At 55.1% G+C, this 16,739-nt stretch overlaps 1 protein-coding gene across 1 annotated transcript; it reads left to right on the forward strand.

Annotated features, from left to right (window-relative positions):
* Positions 1-5,028: 5,028 nt before the first annotated feature.
* PCGF1 (polycomb group ring finger 1) lies at positions 5,029-15,303 on the forward strand. Its single transcript, XM_082236755.1, has 9 exons — positions 5,029-5,165; positions 7,570-7,675; positions 9,267-9,419; positions 9,712-9,783; positions 9,958-10,063; positions 12,801-12,834; positions 13,646-13,732; positions 14,989-15,069; positions 15,158-15,303. The coding sequence occupies exons 1-9, from the start codon at positions 5,070-5,072 to the stop codon at positions 15,203-15,205; spliced, it is 783 nt and encodes a 260-aa protein (XP_082092881.1). The 5' UTR covers positions 5,029-5,069; the 3' UTR covers positions 15,206-15,303.
* The last annotated feature ends 1,436 nt before the right edge of the window (positions 15,304-16,739 follow it).

Here is a 16,739-nt window from a genome sequence, read left to right on the forward strand (position 1 = left end):
ATTTATCTACTTGCACTTTGACGTGCTTTTGAACTGCTAGGCTGGTAGGAGCAGGGACCGAGCAACGGGAGCTCACCCCGTTGCGGGGATACAAACCGCTGACCTTCTGATTGGCAAGTCCTAGGCTCTGTGGTTTAACCTACAGCGCCACCCGCGTCCCAGTTAGTTAGCTAGTTTGTTAGTACAAAACCCTGAGACATGGACCACTTACAAACGCTATTTCCAACTCCCTGAAAGATGCCATCAACAGTGTCTCCAAAAAATCTTACACATCACTTGGGAAGACAGGCAAACTAATATCAGTGGACTGGAAGAAGCAAAGATCACCAGTGTCAAAGCGATGATTCTTCAACATCAACTTTGCTGGACTGGTCATGTTGTGCGATTGCCTGATGATCGTCTTTCAAAGCAGCTACTCCATTCCAAACTTTAAAATGGAAAGCGTAATGCTGGTGGTCAACAAAAGAGGTTTAAAGACTCTCTCAAGGCAAATCTTTAAAAATGTAGTATAAACACCGACAACTGGGAAACACTGGCCTGCGAGCGCTCCAGTTGGAGAACAGCCTTTACCAAAGGTGTCCTGGGCTCTGAAGACACTTGAACTCAGAACGCAAGGGAGAAATGTGCTAAGAGGAAGGCAAACCTTCACTGCGATCAACTCCCACCAGGAAATCAGTGTCCCCACTGCGGAAGGACATGTGGATCCAGAATTGGCCTCCACAGTCACTTACGGACTCATTGTTAAAACCGTGTTTATGGAAGACAATCTGACTCGGATACGAGGTACCGAAGAAGAAGACGACCCTTCACCTGAAGAAGACCTCCGGTTGGTTCACAGTATAAAAATGCAAAATAAGAACACAAGATACATAAGAAAAATAAGGGCAAGAACAAAACAAACAAACAAACACACACACACACCCAAACACCTTTAAAAGGACATTCACAGTCTGCCCAAACCAGTTCAAGGAGCCATTTGCTGGGCTGAGGGACATTTTCTCTCCCCCCCCCAATACCAAACCTCTGCTTTATTTTCATATAAATTATTATTATTACTATTTATTTATTAAATTTAGACATTGCCCTTCATCCGAAAATCTCAGGGTGGTTCACAAGGTAAAAATACAGAATAAAAGCACAAAATAAATACCTAAAACAATTCTCTCCCCCCCCCCATGTCTGGTAGGGCTTCTCTAAACCCACAATAAATACAAGATGCTCTCAGTCGGAGTTCTTCAATGCCCAACTCTTTCAAACCAAGCCATGTCAGGCAATCAGGAACTGGAAAATAATTGCACAATATATTCAAATATATATTTTTATTGTCCTAGAAAAAAGCAGCTGCACGAGTTACGAGTCTCTTTCTAGGCCCGGTTCCAAGCACTGACTGTTACAGCCCTAAGCCATTTGCTCCCCAGCTCTTTACTGGGCTGCCCACACTGGGCTCTCTGCTTCAGAGGCTCTGCTGGTGCGACCCTCTGCTGGGCTGGTCAGGTGGGTGGCCATGAGAGAGAGGTCCTCTTCTGTGGTGGCCCCTGGGGCTACGGAACTCCCTGCTACTGGACCTATGCCAACTCTCTGCACGGCAGCCTTTCCTGAAGGCCCTGAAGACGGTCTCTTTCCCAGCTGGCCCTCCAGGCCTGTGGGCCGTGTGCAGGGTGAGGCTCATTTGACATCAAAAATCCCTGAGGGAGGATAAGGATCCAGAGATCACACTAAGAGTGGCCAAATTTTGTGCGGCTGCCATAAAACTCAGGGAACAAGCTGTGCTATTACAAAGACTAAGGCCTCAGATGCAAACTCTAGATCATATTTTAGAGACCAAGACCTGAACCACATTTCTCATGGCTGTCGTATTCGTATTGTTTATTGTTACATTCGATTGTTAATTCAAACTTATTTCTATTGTGTTTTATGTTCGCTTGGTACAGTATGTGAAGCTGGTCTGGGACCGTAATAAATTTCATTTCATTTCAACATGAAATAGAGCATTTAAGGTCGCTCCATCACAGTGGAAAACTCTGCCAAAGGAGATCCAGCCTTCTGTTTCAACCTTGAAGCACCTTCTGAAATCTTTTCTACGCTGCCAGGATTGTAGAGGCAATTAAGAAAACATCGTTCCACAATAGCTGATCTTCTCTGATTTCAAATTAGTATGTGTTTTTTTATATAGAGATATTACTGCAAACCACTTTGGTATTTTTTAAAGATAGATGCAACTTTTTACTCAAGTGTTTGGCCCTTTTCAAATTTGGTGCCGTTTTGTCTTTTGTTTTATGGCACTTTGGATGGGCATTTATTTCATCCAGCTTTGGGTTGGCATTTGCCCAGAAAGGCAGCCTAAAAAGATGGTTAATTAAATTAAGAAGATTTCCTCGGTGAAGATTTCCAGCGGCTCCATCTTCACATTGGCATGGAGGCTGAAGAGGAAGGTGCCCCCAAGTGTTGCCTTGGAGGGCACTGGAGGCTGGCAAGAGGAAGCCCTGGGTTGGGGGAGAGGCGGGCAGAGAGACTCCAGTTGGGTCTGGCGGGAGGGAGAGGAGCAGCCCCCTCCCCCAGGGCTGAGTTGGGCCAGGAGTGGGGAGGAGAGATGAGACAGACCCCCTCCCCACGCCCCGTGGCACTGCCAGCTCTGCTGCCTGGAGCCAGGCTAATGGGGCTGATTTGATCAGGGCCGACTAATGCAAAGCAGGAGCGCTGCCTGGCTGGCGGGGGGGGCTCCTTAGCGGGGGCTGGCTAAGCGCTGCAATCCGGGTCTCAAGTGCCGCCTGGGGAGCCCCCAGCGAGGAGGAGGAGGGCAGAGGCTGCCAGGCCTGAGAGAGAGACGGCTTCAGCAACTGGGTGCCAAGGAGCAGCCAGGGCTTGGTAGATGCCAGGGTGGTGACTAGGCAGGCGGTCCTCATTTCCCAGTGGCACCACGTGCCGGGCGAGGCCTCGGCTTCCCTTGTGAGGGCGGCCACCACTCAGTGCCAATCTCCCTCTTCAGGATAGCTCAGATGGTCGGGCACGAGACTCTACAGGGGGCAGGTGGGTGTGGGGGACTCTCTGGTCCTGAATGGGGCAACTGTGCCCCCAAAGGACCAGGTGTGCAGCCTGAGAGTCATTCTGGACTCACAGCTGTCCATGGAGGGGCAGGTCAATTCTGTGTCCAGGGCAGCTGTTTATCAGCTCCATCTGGTACGCAGGATGAGACCCTCCCTGCCCGCAGACTGCCTTGCCAGAGTGGTGCATGCTCTAGTTATCTCTTGCTTGGACTACTGCCATGTGCTCCACATGGGGCTCCCTTTGAAGGCGACCCAGAAACTACAATTAATCCAGAATGCGGCAGCCAGACTGGTGACTGGAAGTGACTGCCAAGACCATATAACACTGGTCCTAAGAGATCTGCATTGGCTCCCAGTATGTTTCCGAGCACAATTCAAAGTGTTGGTGCTGACCTTGAAAGCCCTAAACGGCCTCGGTCCAGTATACCTGAAGGAGCGTCTCCACCCCCATCGTTCAGCCCGGACAGTGAGGTCCAGCGCCGAGGGCCTTCTGGTGGTTCCCTCAGTGCGAGAAGCAAAGCTACAGGGAACCAGGCAGAGGGCCTTTTTGGTAGTGGCGCCCGCCCTGTGGAACACCCCTCCCTCAGATGTCAAGGCAATAAACAACCACCTGACTGTTAGAAGACATCTGAAGGCAGCCCTGTTTAGGGAAGTTTTTAATGATTAATGCTGTATTGTTTTTAATATTCAGTTGGGAGCCGCCCAGAGTGGCTGAAGAAACCCAGTCAGATGGGTGCGGTATAAATAATATATTACTACTACTACTACTATGGGACGCGGGTGGCGCTGTGGGCTAAAGCCTCAACGCCTAGGGCTTGCCGATCGAAAGGTCGGCGGTTCGAATCCCCGCGGCGGGGTGCGCTCCCGCTGTTCGGTCCCAGCGCCTGCCCACCTAGCAGTTCGAAAGCACCCCCGGGGGCAAGTAGATAAATAGGTACCGCTTACCAGCGGGAAGGTAAACGGCGTTCCGTGTGCGGCTCTGGCTCGCCAGAGCAGCGTTGTCACGCTGGCCACGTGACCCGGAAGTGTCCCCGGACAGCGCTGGCCCCCGGCCAATAGATGTGAGATGGGCGCACAAACCCCAGAGTCTGTCAAGACTGGCCCGTTCGGGCAGGGGTACCTTTACCTTACTACTACTACTACTACTACTGCTCTTAATCTCATAAGCTTTCGTGTGCATGCACACTTCTTCACTTATACCCAGAACAAACTTAGTTGGTCTCTAAGGTGCTACTAAGGGACGCGGGTGGCACTGTGGGTTAAACCACAGAGCCTAGGACTTGCTGATCAGAAGGTCGGTGGTTCGAATCCCCGCAATGACGGGGTGAGCTCCTGTTACTCGGTCCCTGCTCCTGCCCACCTAGCAGTTCGGAAGCACGTCAAAGTGCAAGTAGATAAATAGGTACCCCTCCGGCGGGAAGGTAAACGGCGTTTCCGTGCGCTGCTCTGGTTCGCCAGAAGTGGCTTAGTCCTGCTGGCCACATGACCTGTAAGCTGTACGCCGGCTCCCTCGGCCAGTAAAGCGAGATGAGCGCCGCAACCCCAGAGTCGGCCACGACTGGACCTCATGGTCAGGGGTCCCTTTAGCCTTTAAGGTGCTACTGGACACTTGTTAAATTTATTTTGTCGGAACCTAATTTCTTCCCGTTGGGATCCTTCCTTCCGGGCCTCGCCCCCGGAGCAGCGCGGAACAAGCTCGGCCCTTCGGGGCTCTCCCGCCCCCCCCCTCGCCTCCTCCGGGCTGGACGCGCCTGGCTGGCGGGCTTCCCTGGCCGGAGATCCGCGTCTCCTTCGCCCGCCCGCCCCCTCGGGCCTTGCTGCCGCCCCCTGGTGGCCAGAGCGGGAACCTCGCCCGGCGCAGGAGGGGTTAAGGAGGGCGGGGCGAGAGGCGCCCTTCCTTTCTCCCTCGCCAACTACAACTCCCGGCGTGCCCCGCGCGCTCCCCTCGGCCTGACGCCGGCAGCCGTTGCCGCGGCGACAGGCCCCGCCCCCGGCCAACCCGGAAGTGGGCGAGGCGGCTCCAAGATGGCGTCTCCTCCTCAGGGGGGCCCGATGGCCATCGCGATGCGGCTCCGCAACCAGCTCCAGGCCGTCTACAAGATGGACCCGCTCCGCAACGAGGTGAGGCCCCGGCGGGACCGGGACGGGAAGCGGGGGCCGAGCGGGGGCGCCGGGGGCCGGGGCGCATGCGCAGCAGGGGAGCCGCGGCAGCGTGCGCAGAGGGGGCGGGGAAAGGCGTGGCCCCGCCCCCTCGCGCTCAGGGGCGGAGCTAAGGAGAGTACCCCTCGGCTTCTGACCCCCTGATTGGTCAAGGAGTTCTGGGGTTGGTCTGGATGACCCCGTGGGGTCCCTTCCCTGTGAAAGGCGCAGGAGCCGCACTCCTGTGGGGGCCATAGGATCCCAGCATGGGAGAGATGGGAGGGAACCCCAAGGGACATCTAGTCCAGCCCCCTGCTGCCCAGGCCCCTTCCTTCTCTCGGGTGCCACCTGCCACCACCAGGCGGGTGTCGTGTGTTTCTGAGGACGTTGCCTTCACCCAGGGCCAGATTTACGTACAAGCCCAGCAAGCTCTAGCTTGGGGGCCCACTCTCTTGCGGCCCCCAAAAAATGAATGGGGGAAAAACCTGGATGTCCATTTCCAAAATATAAGATACAAAATAAATGAAATACAACCTACCTACAGCCACAGTGTTTTGTGTCGTGGAGGCTCCTGTGATGCAAGTCCTGGGCCCCACCTACTAGTTTGCTCCCTCAAATATCCCTGGTTTGCTCCTTTCTATATATAGGGTGCTGACATTTGGCATGGACTGGTTGTATGGTTTTGTTGTTGCTTAGTCGTTTAGTCGTGTCCGCCTCTTCGTGACCCCATGAACCAGAGCACGCCAGGCCCTCCTGTCTTCCACTGCCTCCCTCATGCTGGGAGCTTCAAGAACACTGTCCAACCATCTCGCCCTCTGTCGTCCCCTTCTCCTTGTGCCCTCCATCTTTCCCAACATCAGGGTCTTTTCCAGGGAGTCTTCTCTTCTCCTGAGGTGGCCAAAGTCTTGGAGCCTCAGCTTCAGGATCTGTCCTTCCAGTGAGCACTCAGTCAGGGCTGATTTCCTTCAGAATGGAGAGGTTGGATCTTCTTGCAGTCCATGGGACTCTCCAGAGTCTCCTCCAGCACCAGAATTCAAAAGCATCCATTCTTCAGCAATCAGCCTTCTTGATGGTCCAGCTCTCACTTCCATACATCACTACTGGGAAAACCAGAGCTTGAACTATACATTCCTCAGGCAGGCAAACTGAGACTCAGCTCAGGCCATTTCCTGGCCAAAGGGCAGCTCTTGATTTCAGAGCCGGCTGGGAGGAATCTTTGGCCTCCAGGTGTTGCAGAACTACAACTTCAAGCCAGTCCAGTCAGTGGCCAGGAATGATGGGAGTTGGAGTTTGTTGAGCCAGGCTCCCACTGGAGGGAGAACTGGGCGCTAGAAGCCTCTCATGGCAAAGGCAGGCAAACTGCTCACCTGTCGCCAGGCATCCCTCCCTCTCTCATAAGTCAGAGGAAGAAAGCCCGTCTTTCCGCAGCGCATAGTTGAACAGTGGAACTCACTGCCACAAGAGGCAGTCATGGCCACCAGCTTTGAGGGGAGAGGGCTGCGCTTGTGTTTGGATCCTACCCCTTTGGGTCTCCCTGGGAGATGAGGACATCCTGCCTGACGTGGGGACGGTTCAAATGGGCACAAGGGCACAAGAACGGACATTCTGGGAACGGCATCAAGTCAACCCAATATTCAGAGGAGATGCGGAAAAGCAAGGCCCAGGAAGGCTGGCCCAGGAATTGAGGCGGGACACGATCCGCAGGGGCAAAGGGATGTTCACGGAGCCCGTCTTCATTTGGGGAGGCTTGTTCTGTGGCGGGGGAGGGGGGTCTAAAGGAGAGAGGGAGATTGGACCAAGACTAGAGAAAGAGGCCATGGCAGAGGCGGGTTTGGAACTCGGGCCTTTTAGATCTGGACTTGGGCACAGGGATAAGAGGGTGGGTCAAGCTGTCCCTCCAGCAGGCTGGTGGGGGCCCCCTGGGACCTGTCTTTCAAACGGGGGGGGGGCTAAGGCTTTGAGCAGTGGCCATTGGGCTGGCAATGGAGGGGGCTGGACTAGATGGCTCTGGGGGTCCCTTCTCAAACTACAATTCTATGGAGAGAGAGATGGTAGAGGAGCAGCTCTCTTGGCCGGCTGGGAGGGAGGGGCTGAGGAGCTCCCCCCCCCATCTGTCTAATCCAGGGGTCAGCAACCTTTTTCAGCAGGGGGCCGGTCCACCGTCCCTCAGACCTTGTGGGGGGCCGGACTATATTTTGAAGGGGGGGAAATGAATGAATTCCTATGCCCCACAAATAACCCAGAGATGCATTTTAAATCAAAGGACACGTTCTGCTCAAGCAAAAACACACCGCCCTCAGGCCTGATTGAGAAGGCGATTGGGCTGGATCCGGCCCCTGGGGCTTAGTTTGCCCACCCATGGTCTAATCCCCCTACGTGTCCCCAGGAGGAGGTGAGGGTGAAGATGAAGGAGCTGAACGAGCACATTGTCTGCTTCCTTTGCGCCGGATACTTCATCGATGCCACGACCATCACCGAATGCCTGCACACCTGTGAGTAGGGAAAGCGGGGAGGGGGGACCGGGGGGGGGGAGACATGTTCCTGACCAAAGAGAGGTGTGTTAGTAATAAATAATAATAAATGTTATTTATACCCTGCCCACCCCAGCCAGAGCCAGGCTCAGGGCGGCTAACACCAATAAAATCGCGGTAAAAACATAATAGGGGGAAGGGGGGAAAACCCAATTTAAAATACAGGTTAAAATGCAGCCTCCAATGTAGCCGATAAATCAAGACCATAAGGGGAGGGAAATATAAGGGTCAGACTTGAATCCAGACCTAAGGCCAGGCGGAACAGCTCTGTCTTGCAGGCCCTGCGGAAAGATGTCAAATCCCGCAGGGCCCTGATCTCTTGTGGCAGAGAGTTCCACCAAGTCGGGGCCAGTACTGAAAAGGCCCTGCCCCTAGCTGAGACCAATCTAACCACCTTGCGGCCTGGGACCTCAAAAATGTTGTCATTTGTGGACCTTAAGGTCCTCCGCGGGGCAGACCAGAAGGAGCAGCCTTTTGCCGATGAGGGCCAGCTTCCCTTGGGAGGAAATCTGCCAGGGGCCACATGCCAGCAGTAGGGGGGCCAGAGCTATGGGGGGGGGAGGCAGTGCAGATGGAGGTTGTTGCTCTGAAGTTAAAATCACCCCACCCCACACTCCTCCTCTCTCACACGGAAACCGTGAAAGGGGTGCTCCCCCTCCTTGCCTGGAGGGAAACGCTGGAAAGCAGAGATTGGGGGGGGCGTGTCTGACATGCACAAGCAGGGGGGGGATTCCCTTCCAGAGCAGAAGGGACCCCCAGGGTCGTCTGGCCCAAGCGCCATCCCTGGGGGGGCTCAGACCCCCAACCTTCTGGTTAACAGCCATCTGAGGGCGAGACCAGTGGTAGCACCCTCGGGTGCTGGGGGGGGTGCCAAGAGACGAGGAGGCAACCAGGGGGGGGGATGCTGGGGGTTTAAATAACCGTCAGACTGGTATCACTGGTCCACACATTCATCAGTTTCATTGAATTAATCTAAATAGCTTCAGCTGGATTTTGAAGAAACGTTCAACTAATTGTAACTCTTTTGGGTTTTACTGTATTATCTTGTTTGGTGGGTCTTGCAAACGGCTGTTTTGAAAGAGACTTTTCATAGGGTGGGGGGCACTGGGGATGAGCCTATGGAACCAAGGGGGGGCAGGGCCGTAGCCAGGGGGTGGTGGGGTGGGCCCCTGCCAGGGCCGCAGCCGGTGGGAGGGGGTGCAAAATTGGCTAAAAGTATGTCCGCAAATATAAATATTGATTATTGCCTCATTAGAAATGGTTTTAAATAGAGTGTGAATTGAATGGCTGGAAGGGGGGGGGTGGAGGAGAGCTGGAAAGAAGAGCTCATTTGTCCGTGGCTTGGGGGGGGGGCGCAATCTGGACAGTTCTGCCAGGGGCACAAGATCACCCGGCTCTGGGAAGGGGACCCGGAAGATTTTGGGAAGCTCAGAAGCTGAAAGATCAATGGAGTTTCCTTTCCTGGTCATGGGAGGGCCGCCTTTTGGAGCATTGCCCCGGCGGGCCCCCCCCCCCCAGTACGGCTCATGGCGCCCCCCTCCCTCTCTCCCAGTCTGCAAGAGCTGCATCGTGAAGTACCTGCAGACCAGCAAGTATTGCCCCATGTGCAGCACCAAGATCCACGAGACGCAGCCCCTGCTCAACCTCAAGCTCGACCGCGTCATGCAGGACATCGTCTACAAGCTGGTGCCGGGCCTGCAGGAGAGTAAGTGCAGGGAGGGAGCGGGGGGGGGGCCCTCCGGCCTCCTCTGGGCCCCCCCAGGGCAGGTGTCAGGGCAGCAGCCTCTGAGGCGAGGAGGGGCATTGCCTGCTGCCCCTGGTGCCTTGGGGAGGGCCACAAACCTCCACCCTGGGAGGGGCCTCTACCTGAGCATAGGAAAGAGACAAGCCCCCCCATCCTTCTCCCCCCTTTTGGAGGGTCAGTGCAAGCTGGCTGAGATTTGCCCCCTGACTCCAGCGACGGCCGGCTCTCTTCTGCCCCCCTCCCCCCCCCGCAGGCGAGGAGAAGAGGATCCGTGAGTTCTACCAATCCCGTGGCCTGGAGCGCGTCAGCCAACCCAGCAACGAAGGTGGGGGCGCTTTCTTTTTGACCTCCCCCCCCCATCCTGCACCAGCAGGGAACTGAGCAAAGGAGCCTGAATTGGGGGGTGGGGGGGCAGGAGGAGGAGGGGTGGGTTGCCAGGCCTCCTCTGCGGAAAGGGAGGGGCGCAGGGGTCCTGACTTCTTCCTCGCCCCCCCCCCAGACTCGGCCTCTGACCGCGTGGGGCTGCCCTACACCACCTTTGACCACTCGCGGGCCCATTATTACCGCTTCGACGAGCACGTCTTGCTGTGCCTGGAGAAACAGAGGTGAGGATGGCGACGGGGGGTGGGGTGGGGGTGGGATGTGGTCAGGGGGGGGGGCTCTTGCAGGCAGACCTGGGGCAGGTTCCAGTCCTCGCCCAGCCCTGTCTCCAGTGGTGCAGCTGCTGGGGGGGCCAGAACTCTGCCTTTGCACCTCCAGGCAGAGTCTGTGGGGCAGCGGCAGGAGGGGGTCTCAGGGACACAGCCAGTGCCGGATTTACGTATAAGCTAAACAAGCCACAGCTTAGGGCCCTACTCTCTTTTGGGGGACCCCAAAACATTTTAAGGGGGGGAACTGGATGTACATTTCCAAAATATAAGATAAAAAAACCAAATAAAATAAAACCTACACACAGCAACAGTGTTTTATGTTGTGTCGGCTCCTGTGATGTAAGTAATGGGGCCGGCCTGCTAGCCTGCTCCCTAAAATGTAAAAATCTTTTAAAGTTAGAGCTTAATAATTATTTCACTATTAATATACTTCTTAATTGCGGGTGGCACTGTGGGTTAAACCACAGAGCCTAGGACTTGCCGATCAGAAGGTTAGCAGTTCGAATCCCCGCGACGGGGAGAGCTCCCATTGCTCGGTCCCTGCTCCTGCCAACCTAGCAGTTCGAAAGCACATCAAAGTGCAAGTAGATAAATAGGTACCGCTCTGGCGGGAAGTTAAACGGTGTTTCCGTGCGCTGCTCTGGTTCGCCAGAAGCGGCTTAGTCATGCTGGCCACATGACCCGGAAGTTGTATGCCGACTCCCTCGGCCAATAAAGTGAGATGAGCGCTGCAACCCCAGAGTTGGCCACAACTGGATCTAATGGTCAGGGGTCCCTTTAGCTTTACCTATAACAATTTGATAAAATACATATTTTGTAATGTGCAAATGGCTTGAGATACCTATTAGGTCCATCATTGACCATATAGCATCTACCGTATTTTTCGCTCCATAAGACACTCTTTTTCCCTCCTAAAAAGTAAGGGGAAATGTGTGTGCGCCTTATGGAGCGAATGCAGGCGGGAGGCAGGCGGGAAAAGCCCCCAAGAGCCGCACACACGCTCCACGCGGCTCGTGAAAGGGAGCGCTGAGCAGAGCCTGGGGTGCATACAGGCTCTGCTCAGCGCTCCCTTTAAAAATATTTTTTTTCTTGCATTCCCCCTCTAAAAATTAGGTGAGTCTTATGGTCAGGTGCACCTTATGGAGCGAAAAATACAGTATTCAACACAAAAAACTGTGACAATTTGTTACTGGACAAAGGATAGATGGACATATAAAGGGCCCCGTTACCTTCAGGAGCTGAGGGCCTCATCCAACCTCAATCCGGCCCTGGACACAGCACTGGACTGGCTTGCAGGGTCCCAGGGAAACTTGAGGCAGCGGGGTGGGGGGGCAGTGAAAGTTTGCCTTCCCTGCAGCGCGTGGCTTGACTCGCTTGCTTGAGTTACGCAGACTTGCCGACTCCACAGGCCCCTCTGTGGCTGGGGGGGGGCACACTCTGGGCTGCAAGAGGGAGTTTGCCACCTGCCTGTTGGCATCCTTTGAAGGGCAGCCGTCCAGTGAGCCTCCCGGCCGAGTGGGCATGCCACCCCCCAGCCCTGCCTGGTCTTCAGCTCAAGGCTCTTGTTGCTGCTGGGGGGGGGCGTTTTCCCACTGGGTGGGGTTGCAAGAGGTGGGCGGTGGGTCTTCCCAGCTCCTGGCTTCTTGTGCCCCTCTAGAGGTGAGCCCCCAGCGCCCCACAACTAGCCTGCCAGTGGGGGGGCGGCCTCTTCCCTCTCCCTCCTCCAGGGCAGGCTGCGGTGCCCCAGCATAGCACTAGGTGGCGCTCTGGTGCTTCCACCACGACCAAGGCAAGGAGCCACCGGCCTTTCTGGGGGGGGGGGGCGCAGAGCAAGAGCCGGGCCCCTTGGGAAATGGCAGGGGCTCTTCTCCAGCTGGGGGGGGGCGCCCAGGAAAGGAGGGCATCAACAATGATTGGACAACACGATGACCATATACCTGCGTAATAGACAATCTTTATAGAATTATTTCAAACAATAATAATTTCAAAATGAAATCTTAAGACTCAAAGTCTCTGAAAGAATATAGAATTGTTCCACAAACCCATCTTATTTTGAATGAATATACGTGAATGAAAATATCAACTGCTGTGGAGCAGTGCTCGTGTGACGACATCATTACAGTGACTGCATTATCACACAAAACAATTCCATATTCTCCCACCACACAGACAAAGATCTACGAAACAGCAGCCAATATCCGGAATCTCTGCTCAGGGTTGGACATTATATTTGCGGAATACACAAAGCTTCACAGCTTGTCTTTCATCGTACAAAGTTTGGTACCTCGCTTCATTTAAAGACTTTCAGAGACTTTGAGTCTTAAGATTTTATGTTGAACTTGTTATTGTTTGAAGGAATTCTATAAAGATTGTCTATTATGTAGGTATATGGTCATCGTGTTGCCCAAACCTGGTGGACGTTCTCTTTTGCAACACGGGGTGGTCAGGGAAGGAGGGCGGCAGCTCCTGCCCCCAGTAGGGTTTGCTCTCTCTTCCCCACTTCCCGTGGGGAGGAGGAAGGGGTCTTGTGGGTCGCCCCCTTTGCACACCCCCTGTTGGGGCAGAGAGCATGGAGAGGGCTTGCTGGCGTGGCTCTCATTCCCTTCCTTCCTTCCTTCCTTCCTTCCTTCCTTCCTTCCTTCCTTTCTTTCTTTCTTTCTTTCTTTCTTTCTTTCTTTCTTTCTTTCTGCAGTTCTGGGAAAGAGAAGAACAAGCACATCCTGCAGGTGAGGAGGCCGGGATGTTGGGGGGGGGGGCTGGGGCTGCGGCACAAGGGGGCCTGGAGACCTGGCCAGGTGGGAGAATAATAATAATAATAATAATAATAATAATTTATTTATACCCCACCCTTCCCAGTTTAAAAACCAGGCTCAGGGCGGCTAACAGCAAATATAAAACATTGATGAAAATGCGACTTTAAAACAGCATAGAATACCACATCAGAGCCCCTCGGAGCTCCGGCCCCCCAGGCCCACTCCGACTCTCCCATCTCCCCCTCGGCCAGGGCCGTCTTTGGCATATGCGCCGCCGGGGTGCAAAGATCTTCCCGGAGCCCCCAAATTTAGTTTAGCTGCCCCAGATTTGGGGGGGCAAACCCAAAGTTGTTGACCTTTTTGGGGGCAGGAAAATCGCTCCCCTGTAGCGACGCAGCAGAAATGACCGCTTTTGACGCTACGGAGTAACGGTGGGGGGGGGCAATCGAGAGGAACTGGTGTATATTTGGCACCCTCCCCCAGAATTTGGCGCCTGGGTACACCGCACCCCTTGCACCCCCCGGTAAAGATGGCCCTGCCCTCAGCGCCCCCCCCTTGACCCTGCAGTGAGAGGCTGTCGGCCAGAGCATGGGGGGGGGCTCCCCACCCGGGCACTCACACATGCCCTCCCTCCTCTTGGCACCGTCTCTGCCATTCCTTGAGATGGAGACCGGGGGGGGGGGGTGAGAGACAACACCCCCGCGGTGGAGAGGAGGGGACTCCCTCTGTCCTTTCCAGCTGCCTCTCCCTTCACCCCCATTTCAATTTTCCTTCCCTCCCCCAGCACAAATACGTTCGCTGCTCGGTACGGGCCCAAATCCGCCATCTCCGCCGGGTTCTGTGCTGCCGATTAGAGCTGGCGCTACAACACGTGAGTAAGGGTTGGGGAGGGGTTGCCAGTCTGACTCCTGCAGGCTGCAAAGACCTTTGTTGCTGATCCTGGGCAGGTGCTCCAACGCTGAGCTTCACCCCCCCCAAAAAAAAAACAGTCAACCTCTCTCTTAAAAAAATAAATAAATTTTAATTTCAAATTTATAATCACAATAATTCATAAATTCAATGTTTTTCCAATCAATCACAAAACAACAACAAACAATATAGATTTCCTCCCACCCCTCCCCTGGATTCCAATCTTTTCCCACAAAATTTAAATCTCATTTTATCTCCAAATTCTTCGTTTCCCCTCTTGTTTATCTTAATTTCCAATTATTTGCTTACATGAATGTTACATCAAGCCTGCTAACGTTTTAATATATTTACAGCGGCCTTCTAAATAATCTATAAATCTCTTCCATTCCTCTTCAAAAAATTTCTCATCCTGATCTCGTGATCCTCGCAGTCATTTTTGCCATTTCAGCATAGTCCCTCCTCTTAATTATCCATTCTTCTTTTGTTGGTATCTTCTCCTGTTTCCAATTCTGGGCCGGCAACATCCTTGTGGCTGTTGCCGCATACATAAATAACCCTTTTAGGTCCCTAGCTCTTCCCTCCCCTGTTAATCCAAGTAAAAAGGCCTCTGGTTTTTTGGGGGGAAAGGGGTCATAAACCTCTTTTTCAATTCATTATATTCCCAGAAATCTTTTACTTTTCTACAGGACCACCAAAAAACAGTCAACTTCTCGTCTTCCTTGGAAGACAGTTATGGGGCTAAAGGTTCAGGAACCCTCTAAGTGATTTATGTGAGATGTGGGGTGTGACCCCCTTGCATTCCCCTCCCCGAACACTGAGGAATTGCTCCCTGTGGCTGTTAGGAGGCAGCAGCCGGGGGGGGGGGCGGAATACATGGCCGGGGGTTGGGATGGATGACCCTTTGGGTCCCTTTCAGCTCTGCAACCCCAAGATTCTGAAATCAGCCTTGCCTGGTCTCTGCAAGCAGGACACAGCAGAAGGTGGCCGGGGGTGGCTCTCTTGATTTTGTGTGCCCCCCCCACGGCAGCTGTTTTGTGACTGCCCCCCCCCCAGCACCCTCTCAAAATCTGAAATGCGAAAAGGTTGGCAGCCCCTGGGGTGGATGGGTGGGCAAGTGGTCTCCCTCCGAGGAAACGGGAAGGTGAGGCCCCCGCTCAGGTGTGGGGAGGCAGCCGGGGGTCCACCTGGCAGGTGCTGACGGGACTCCGCCCCCTCCAGGTGCAGATCCTCTTCAACAACGAGGTGCTCCCCGACCACATGACCCTCAAGCAGCTCTGGCTTTCTCGCTGGTTTGGCAAGGTACGTGGGGGGTGGGTTGTGGGGGGTGACCCCCCTGTCCCCGGAAAATCAGAGACACTCACCCTCCTCCCCTCTCTCCCCTTTGCAGCCGGCGCCTTTGCTGCTCAACTACAGCGTGAAGGAGAAGAGGAGGTAGGGGGGCCGTCGGGCGGGCTGCAGCCCCAGCATCATCGCCCCCCCACCTGCCCCCACCCCCCCGCCTGCCCTCCCTCCCGCCTTTTAACTTAAGCCCTGCCTTCTCTTCAATACGAGTCTATTTTTTGGAATAAAAGCGCTGAAAAACCGCACGCCCCGTTGGTCCTTCCTGCCAGAGCTGAGCAGTGTTTTCCTGGGAGAGCAGGAAATAATATTCTCATGTTGTCCTCATCTGCCCCCCCCCCAACAGTGGGAATTGGGCAGGAAGGGGGGGTCTCCTAGCGCCACTCAGAGAAGTCGCAGTTCTCAGATCGGCCAGTGGGTGGCAGCGACGCTCCCGTTTTCAGCCTTTGGGGGGGGGCTTGAGGTTGGAATCCCTGCAGGGAGGGAGGGAGGAGGGAGCCCAGCCCACCCCCCTCCCCATTCCTGTGCAGTGATTTAATGCGCGGCCAGCTCAGGCGTGTTTACCAAGCGGCAGTTGCTGCGCTGGCTGGGGAGATTAATCTCCGTCAGCCCCCCTCTCTCTCCGCCCCCCCCCCCTTTTGGGTGTCAGGATTCCAATGAGGAGTGATGAGCAAATAATGATCCCCATTCCAGCCCCCCCCCCTTTCCCTCCACCAGAGATAATGGGTGATAATGCAGTCATGAGCTCCTGATTGCTTGGGGGGGGGAGACGGGCGCCCCCTGGCTCGCAGCCAATTAGGAGCTGCTGTTGCGGCCAGTGGGGGTGGCCATCTGGGCAGCTGTCAGAAAAACGGGGTAGGGCGTGTAGCAAGATCCCTGCCTGGAGTCCTTGGGATTTCTGGGGAGGGGGCCGTTTGTGCGCATGCAGCCTGGGCTGTGAACCAGCCCCCCCCCCCCGCTCCGCCTGCCCACTTTGATTCCTGGAAACGTAACAGGTGCCCCTGAGCTCTGGCCTCAGGCCCACAGCTGGAGCCGGCCCTCAAAGTGGGGGGGGGCCTCCATCCCCTCCCTCCGTGCCGACTCCATCGCCGATTCCTCTTGGCCCTGCAGCGTTTTCGGAGATGTCTTCCTCTGGAGTAAGCCTGTCCCTCTTCATTTACTCATTGCGTTTATATCCCAGCCTTTCCTCCCAGGGCTCTCCCCTTTTCATCCCCACAGCTGTCCTGCGAGGGGGGCTGGGCCGAGGCAGCAGGGACTGGCCCCCAAGGGCACAGCCAGTGAGCTTCGTGGCCGGGAGGATTTGAACCCGAGTCCCTTCCGGGTCCTGGCCCAACACAAACCGCTCTGCCATGCTGGCCTTCCCCTGGCGGGAGTCGTTTTCCAGTTATGGTGGGAAGAGGAAGATTTGAGGCGGAGGAGCGAGGTCTTCGGGGTTCAGGCTCCAGCCTTCAGCGCCTGTCTTGGCCATCTCTGTGGTCCAGGGGGGCCTCAAATGGACAGTGGCAGAGCCACCCTCCACCTCCCTTCTCAGGGATTGCACAGTCCTGGGGGGGGGGGGGGCAGGATTCCTGCCGGACGTGGTGGTTCTTCTCCTCCAGCCTTGAATTTGGGAGCTTTCGGGATCTAAGCTC

This window comes from Podarcis vaucheri (genome assembly GCF_965113315.1).
Source record: "Podarcis vaucheri genome assembly, chromosome: 9".
In the NCBI taxonomy this organism is placed as follows: Eukaryota; Metazoa; Chordata; class Lepidosauria; order Squamata; family Lacertidae; genus Podarcis; species Podarcis vaucheri.